Source organism: Nicotiana attenuata, chromosome 2 (assembly GCF_001879085.1).
Source record: "Nicotiana attenuata strain UT chromosome 2, NIATTr2, whole genome shotgun sequence".
NCBI lineage: Eukaryota > Viridiplantae > Streptophyta > Magnoliopsida > Solanales > Solanaceae > Nicotiana > Nicotiana attenuata.
In genome coordinates, this window is record NC_031990.1 from 93,838,467 (window position 1) to 93,847,191 (window position 8,725).

At 35.5% G+C, this 8,725-nt stretch overlaps 1 protein-coding gene across 2 annotated transcripts; it reads left to right on the forward strand.

Annotated features, from left to right (window-relative positions):
• Window positions 1,957–7,741, forward strand: LOC109215298 (14-3-3 protein 9-like). Of its 2 annotated transcripts, none has more exons than XM_019379336.1 (7): window positions 1,957–2,141; window positions 3,919–4,225; window positions 4,340–4,427; window positions 6,009–6,118; window positions 6,211–6,359; window positions 7,212–7,267; window positions 7,388–7,741. In XM_019379336.1, the coding sequence occupies exons 1-7, from the start codon at window positions 2,069–2,071 to the stop codon at window positions 7,388–7,390; spliced, it is 786 nt and encodes a 261-aa protein (XP_019234881.1). In that variant the 5' UTR covers window positions 1,957–2,068; the 3' UTR covers window positions 7,391–7,741. The 2 variants fall into 2 exon arrangements, with proteins under 2 accessions (XP_019234881.1, XP_019234889.1); XM_019379344.1 differs by having other exon boundaries at window positions 1,975–2,141; window positions 7,215–7,267.

An 8,725-nucleotide genomic window follows, 5' to 3' on the forward strand; every position in this document is an offset into this window, starting at 1 on the left:
TATTATTGAGTAAATGGCCATTTATGTAATGGCATTTATGCTGTGGGCGTTTTGCATAAACAACCATTCTGAAGAGTTGCACCTCTTCAGATTTCAGCCCAACTTTGGCTATAAATACAACACTATTCTGCTCAGAATTTCACTACGATTTTCTGAGTTTTCTCTCCTTCTTCTGCATACTTTTAGCATCAAACAAAGTAAAAAGTAAGTGTGATTTGCTACCGAACTTTGTGTTCGCTGAAACACTGGGGTTTGAAGTACCACTACACCAGTGTGTAATTCGTTCTATCCTGGGAGAAAATAATCCATAACCTTGGGTACTAGGAGGGGATTAAATTCCTTAAGGAAACACTGTGAATTCAGTGGGCTCGAATTGGTTTTATGTCATTTCTGTTTATGTTCATTTCTGTTTATATTCATTTATATTTCCAGAATTATTTTACAAATACAGTCTACTAACAGTATGTGTGGTTTAATTATATTTTTTATAAATACTTATTTTAGAATTTTATGTGATAAGTGTTTGCATTAAGTTTTATTTAAAATATATAAGTCAAACACACTATTTAATAATATTTATATAATTTTTTAAAATAGTTTATTCGTTGATTTGGATACACGCTCAAAGAGTGTATCCTAAGACCAGTAATATTTAAAAGAGAAAAAGCTACCGGACAATATCAGTTAGTATTGAATTTGTTAGCCGAAGAAAAACTTGATTTTGGAAAAATATTCAATTAGTTATGAAAACTATGGTGTGCTCCCATCTGGTTAACTCTTCAAGGGGTGTAAGAATGTTGATCATTTGTAAAGAAGAATTAACCATACCTCTAGTATACTTTTTGCCAGTTATAAGCTTGTACTTATTGAGCTTTCTTTAGCTCTATACTCTAGTAAAAATATTATTTTATTAACGTGTCACATTTCATGATTGAGGAAGCTATCATTATCAAGTTCCAATTAAATATTTCAACTAAAAACTGATAATATTTCAACGTGTCACATTGCATGCAAAATATTAATGATTTAAAAGTAACATGAAATTCGACGATTCTGTTATTCAATGATCATGTTGGAGTCCTATCCCTTTCCATAATCTTGAACTTACTCCAATTTTGTTGACATTTGGTGTCGAATCAGAAAATTTTGGTGGGTTACATTCATGCATGGATCAATTCTCAAGTCGTATTATCTCTTTTCTCGACCCAAGATATTAGCAAAAAGTCAAATTTGCTCCTGAATTATGTAATGATCTAATTGTGCCTTGGTTAGTAGTGATGGCCATCTATGTTCTACACTCTCTTCTATCTTCTACCGTATTTTCCTCATCTCAAATGAATATCTAAGTGGATAGAAGGCTTTGATTTGCTTCTCTTCTTCTTTAGTTTATTTTCCTTCATAGAAGATTCAAGGGCATCTCGTGGTAGAAGAGAAGAGGGTACTAACACAAAAGACCCCCGAACGAAAAAGAAAATATAACTTTTGAATTTTGATCCATGATGGCCTTTTTATTGATTTTGACGATTGGATCTCTCTATGAATGCTTTAGATTCTCCTTATTCACTTTTAGACCACACTTTAAGACTAATGTCTCTAATTAGCATAACATTTCACCACGTATCCTAATTAAATGTTAATTTGAGATTGAAAATAAATGACTAATAGATAAAGTTTTTACCTAAACTATGGACCAAGTTTCCGTCCTAAATCTGAAAAGTTGAATATACAAAGTGATTTTTATTTGCAAAAGTGTGTAATATGAATTTGGTCCATAGTTCATATGGTAACTTATGTATTTTGTCTTAAATATTTTTTTTTCTTCCAAAATTTCAAGGGGGATAATATGACCTGAAGAAACTTTGTTGGGGTTATCTATCAAAATCGAAGAAGCTCAAGGGGAAGCATTGCAATTATCCCTTTGTCTAAGCCCTTTGTTTAACATTTCTACTCACTCTCTCTTCTCTTTTTTGAAAAATCGTCGTAGAGTAAACAAAATCGTCAGAGCCAGAGAACCAAAAAGAAAGGGGAAAGGGAAAAAGGAATCTTCTTTTGCTCACAGAAATCGGACATGGCTTCCTCAAAAGAACGCGAGAACTTCGTCTACATCGCCAAACTCGCCGAGCAAGCTGAACGATACGACGGTTAGGGTTTTGATCTCAATTAATTATTTTCTCTTTGATTTATATGTTTAATTAGAATCTTTTTATATCTGACTGCTAAGACAACCTTCAAAATCGAATATCAAACTTCATTTCTTCTAAATTTAAACTCTCTCTGTCCCAATTTATGTGATGCTATTCTGTATCTGATTATTCGACAACCTTTAAAATCGAAAATGAAACTTCACTTCTTCAGAATTAGTATTTGTTTTTGCCTAATTATATATTTAATGTTTTTGAGCTTTATATCTGCTTAATTACACTAATTGTTTATCTGGTTATTCATAGAAACTTCAAAATCGGAAATCAAATTTCAGTTCTTCAAAATTCTAAATTTTGGCTGAGCTTATACTATTTGTGATTTTAATTTGTTAATGAATTGTTTTTTGACCTCTGCAGTTTAATTTTAGCAGTATTCGTGTCAATAGTTATTATTTAAGAAAAGATAATAGTTATTCGTGTCAATAGTTTTGATCTCAATTAATTATTTTTTTCCTTTGATGTATGTTTAATTTTAGACTAATTTTATATCTGATTACTAAGACAACCTTCAAAATCGAATATCAAACTTAATTTCTTCAAAATTTACACTCTCTCTGGCCAATTTATGTGATGTTATTTCCTTCTTTACTTCTAAATTAGTGTTTTTTTTCTTTCTAATTATATATCTCAATTAATGTGTTTGAGCTAATGGCTTGTCCAGAGAGAGAGAGAGTGATGAAGGGGGGAGAGGAGCTTGGTAGCAGGAGCTAGCCTTCAAACGCGGGCGGAACTTCACGCCTCTGTACCCGAAACAGATGCGCTGCGCTACCCAGCGCCTAACCTTGTCTCCCCTACTCCTCTTCTGGTTGTGCCATTACCAATCGCGGGTAACCCTCATAGTAGTCTACTAGTAGAAGGCTGAAAGAGGAGAACCGGTCTTGCACACTAAGTCATGAGTGAACCTAGGCTTTTCAAGACCAGCCTTTCACTTATATCTGTTTAATTACACTAATTGTATATCTGGTTATTCATATAACCTTCAAAATCAGAAATCAAATTTCAATTCTTCAAAATTCTAAATTTTGGCTGAGCTTATACTATTTGTGATTTTCAATTTGGTGATGAACTGTTTTTGGCCTCTGCAGATTAAACTAGATTATTTTAACAGTATTCGTGTCAATAATTATTAAAGAAAAGACAATACACTATACATAGAAAGAAATTTCTAGAGGAAATATTTTGATTGAAAATTATCCATTTTTATCTTAGACAAAAAGGAGGCAAAGAGGCATGTTTTAAGAATTTAAAGATCGTATGATGATAACCAAATACTAAAATTGGTACTACTAATATTGATACTACAACAACAACTATACTTCACCCATAAACAAGTTGGAATTGGCCATATGAATCCTCACTAACCATGTTTCCCATTTAAATTCATCTTAGGCCAACAATAGAAATGGATGAAAAAAGTATTTACTCGTCCATTATTGGATCTGACATTTTGGTTCTTCCTAGAACTTTTGCTGCTTTATAATGCATATGAAATAAAACTGTGGATTATACCAAGAGGTTACTTATATTAAATTTGAATAATTCACGGCGTTGTTTAATTCTGTTTTCCTCCTCCCTTCTTCTCCTCAGCAATTAAAATGGAATTAGGCTTCCTCTTTATTGTTAAGAAAAAAAGGCAGCTGTTGCACTAAGCTCCCGCTATGCGTGTCCTCTTTATTGTTAAATGGTTAGAGTTTTATATCTTTACGACATTCTACAGAGATGGTCGATGCAATGAAAAAGGTTGCAAATATGGATGTTGAATTGACTGTGGAGGAGAGGAATTTGCTTTCTGTTGGATATAAGAATGTTGTTGGTTCGAGGAGAGCATCATGGAGGATCTTATCCTCTATTGAGCAGAAGGAAGAGTCAAGAGGAAACGAGTTGAATGCTAAACGGATCAAGGAGTACCGGCATAAGGTTGAGAAGGAGCTAACTGACATTTGCAGTGATATCATGACTGTTATCGATGAGCATCTAATTCCCTCATGTCCTGCTGGCGAATCATCTGTGTTTTACTACAAGATGTGAGGGATTTTGCATTAATCAGTTTGGGTGGAAAATATTGTATTTGGTGACATGGGAAGTCCTAAACTTCAGTGTTTGTTCATTTTGATCATTTGATTTATCTTTGCATACAGGAAAGGGGATTATTATCGCTATCTTGCAGAGTTCAAAACTGGTACCGATAAGAAAGAGGTGTCTGATCTTTCATTGAAGGCATATCAGGTAATAATTGCTTGCACTTTGCTTCTCAAATATGTTGGTACAATAAGAGACCTGTGTTCTCCCCTTTTGCTTTTGGCTATTGCTTTTTATGCAAGAACCGATCTCATCTCCTGCTTGCTTGTCCATATTGAAAGACTTAAATTCAGGCTTTTGACCTCTAAAGTAGCTTGCTATTTTCTTTAAAACTGCATTAAATGGATCACTCATATATAGAACTGTATCCTCTGACTGGAGTTTGAGTTCTTTAATGCAAGAGAGACTGTGGACTCTTTTGAGTGGCAAAACTTCACGGATGTCAAATGTTGGATGGGTGTTTTTGGTAGAAGTACCATAGTTGGATTGTACTACACATGATAAATATCCTTTCGTTTGTTCTTCCTGGATGCACTGAGGGTTTAGGAGGATCCTGGATGAGAGGGTTATTTTTTAAAAAATGTGTTAAATCTGTTTTTTGGCCATACTGTTATTCAGTGGAATACCTTTCACGTTTACTTTATCTGAACAAAGTTTGATGCAGTGTTATCAAAGGCGAAAAGCGCAAAAAAGCTCTAAGGCCCGTTGGGGCTTTAAGCGCAAAGCGCAAATAAAGTGTGGGCTTTAATGAAAAAAGCGCAACTGGAGAAAAAGTAAAAATATGTATATGTAGTCCAAGACCAATAATTATAAGCATGAATAACAAATATATGGACAAAAAAATTGAAGAAAAAATAACAATAAAGTGAAATATCAATTATCCAGTGTTGCATTTTCAGGATTACACTCATTGGCAAGGAAAAATATGCCCGAGAGCCTTAATGGGGCACTGAAGCGCCCGCAAAGTGAGGCGAAGCGCTCAACATGTTTTGAGCCTCGCTTTAGGGCTTAAGCGCGCCTTTGACAACACTGGTTTGATGTACTTGTTAGTTTAGTTGTTTTTACTCACTTTTCACTAAAAGCAGATATGTGTAGATGGTTGAGGGGAGAGGAGGTTGTTTTTGTTGGTTGAATTAAAACTTGATTTGCACACAGAGAGTTTGCTTCAACGAATTTGTTTTATGACATAGAGCTAGCTATTGTTCTTGTGGAATGATAAGTTTTAACTTCGAGTTATTTGGTAATGGTAACAGTGCTAGCTGAGAAGCTAACAGATATACAATCCAATACCACTGATGAGAATCTAGAATGTGACATATTGGTTACAGCCTACAAGTTTGGGCATTAATCTTTGCCACATGAGCGAATGCTCCTTTATATATTCTTGTTTTTTAACTTCATATGCAGCACACAGCATAAAAATGATACCTCCTTCCTGTTTTGTAATCTTTAATCTCTTTCACGGACCAGTACATTTTGTATCCCATGTTTTGGCTTGGGTGTTGGAAAGCAAACATCTTTTGCATAAAAATATGATGTCATTGTGGAGTCTACTTAATGTTGTTATTTCAAGTTTTTAACATTACAAACATGATGCGTAGCCTCTTATCTCATCCTTTTCTACCTTTTCATCTTTCCATGTTTGATTATAGTTGGTTATGATTACACAACACGTGAATCTATGTTTATCTAGTTCTACTTATTATTCCTACTAAATATCGTGTGCAGTCAGCTACAACAACTGCTGAGGCTGAATTACCACCTACCCATCCCATTAGGTTGGGTTTGGCTTTGAATTTCTCTGTTTTCTACTATGAGATCCTGAACTCTCCTGAAAGGTCTGTCTTTCGTCTCTCTGAATTATCATTTTCTTGAAGTCTATTCGTAATCCCTATGTAATCTCAGCTGATTAATAATCTGTTTTCTCCAGGGCATGCCACCTTGCAAAGCAGGCTTTTGATGAAGCAATATCAGAGTTGGATAGCCTGAATGAGGATTCCTACAAAGATAGCACCTTGATTATGCAGCTTCTTAGGGACAATCTCACCTTGTGGACTTCTGATATTCCAGAGGATTCAGGTATACGTGAAGTCATATTCTCAATTTGCCTTGATGTTTTGTATAGTCTACAACCTGTGGGTGCGGATTTAGTTGGCTTGTTATGATTGCTAGCACAATGCACTTTTCTCTCTTTTATTTTTAATTTTCTGTTCAAGGCTGAAACTACTTCCATTGGGTTTTGTTTGAACTTTCTGACAGCCCTTTCTGGTATATTTGCCATAGTTGTTGAATATTATTGACAGTAACTTGTCAATCAAAGATATCAGATATCTTCAGGAATGTCAATTCATTTTCAACATGGCATTTCAGAACTTTGGAGTGCTGTTGCTTATTTTCAGGGAAAAAGGGATCCAACCAGTCTAAAAAGTATGAGGATTTTTTTTGTGATGAAAGTTTGAGGGTTTTCTGTTTCATGATACATCCAATGATTTGTCGGACATAGGATAATCTAGTGGGAAAGGGATTGTACAAATGTTTCATACTTTTGTTATCGTTTGATTGAGGATGGGATGAGATACTTCTCTTTCTCAAAAAAAAAGTGAGATTGGGATTACTGCAACTAGTAGGTTACGACTTTCAACGTTCTAGGATTCGCTAATTGTATCCTTTGCAAGGCTTCAGCTTAAATTTCACAGATGTTCCTGCTTGTATTGAGGTGGTGAGTTGTAATCTTTTTGTTTTAACATTCTTCAACCGAAATGACTTTGAAGAGGGATTATAATCACACCGCAACTGATGAGGCCATAACAAATAGGTTCGGTATGACAGTATAGAAATTCAGTTAGATGAATACAATGCCTTTTCTAACATTTAGAAGATATTGACTTTCTAATTATTCTTGTTGTATTTTCTGTTTTCCCTTCTCAACAGAAGATGCCCAAAAGGGAGATGCAGCCACAAGCAAAGCAGGAGGCGAGGGTGCCGAGGTGGGTTTCTTCGTACATCTTTCTGGTCCTTCATTCAAATAAATATTTATTTTTCACCACTCTTTGAGTAGTTGACTTTCCTACCCATTCCGAACCATATCTTTTCTTATACTTTTGCAGTGACGGGACAACATATTAGAGCCTACTATGTTATTTAAGGGAGGAGGATGATACACCCAGGGGATGCTTGTTCATTAGGGTCCTTATAAATACTTATTTTATGGGCGCGTCTTGTTATAGTTTGTTTACATATCAGTTTGAAGTCTTCATGTGGTCAGATTTTGCATCCCAGTGCTATTTCCTCCCCTAATCGTGAGGTGTTCAGTCTTTTAGTTGATTGGTTTGGTCTATAGGTGGTTTTATTTTTCAGATGACTGCCGCAGCCAAATGGAGGATTCAGTGTTTGTTTGTCCTCTCAACCTTCATCATCTAAATTTCACCAAATTTATAATATATATCTTGCCTTTTAGTTTAGTTGGGGCGTAGGCTATTGACTTCTTCAAATGTCGTAGAATGAAGGTTGCCGGCGTTTCTTTCGGTCTTTATCTGCCACTGCGGCAGCTTCTATTCAATTCGAAATCTCTGAATTGAGTGGCGCAAGAGTTACTATGCTCAGTTATACTTGCTTAGGTTGACAGGACATTAGCCAAAATATTTCACGTCAACAAGTTGGTGAATTGTTGAAGGTTGATTTGGTCATTTGGTGTAAGCTCCTTGCTTATGTTAAACCACCTGGGGTCCTGTTGGCCCTCCCTCCTGCCTTCATTAACAAAAGGAATAAAGATGGAAGGCGAGTTCCAAGTTTTTAAAATGCAAACGAGGACAAGTTGTCTGAGGTACGAAGATAACCACGGGAAAGCAGATTCAGAATGTTATTTCGATCAAGCTCTTTGCTCGTAAATGGGAGTTTTGGCAGCTGGATCAACAGTCGCACTGCGAGATGAAAGCTAGGGAAGCAGATACGATTAGATATCCTAGTTATCTTGGCCGATAATATTCACCAAAATAAAAAAGGGCAGCCCAGTGCACTAAGCTTTCGCTATGCGCGGGGTCAGGGGAAGGGCTGGACCATAAGGGTATATTGTACGCACTATTTCTCAAGAGGCTGTTTTCACGGCTCGAACCCAGAATGAAACGGTCAATGCCTTAATTTCAGGTGAACAACCTGTCGCAAAAAACTATCTCGGGCTTTGAATGACATTTTATTTTTAGACACAACTTATTCGTTGATTCTCAAATTTGGATTTTGAGTTAGTTCCAACCAAGCTTAACCTGGTGATAAATAGATGGTAGTATAAGGAAATAAATTTCCAGCTTAAAATTTGGTATAATCGAACTCAGCATACCTAATGAATCTTTTTACTTGGCCGCATAAGGAAATAAAAAATCCTCATATTTAAGGAGATTTGCAGTTGTACCCTATATTTGTGACACATTTTAACGTGTACCATATTTTTA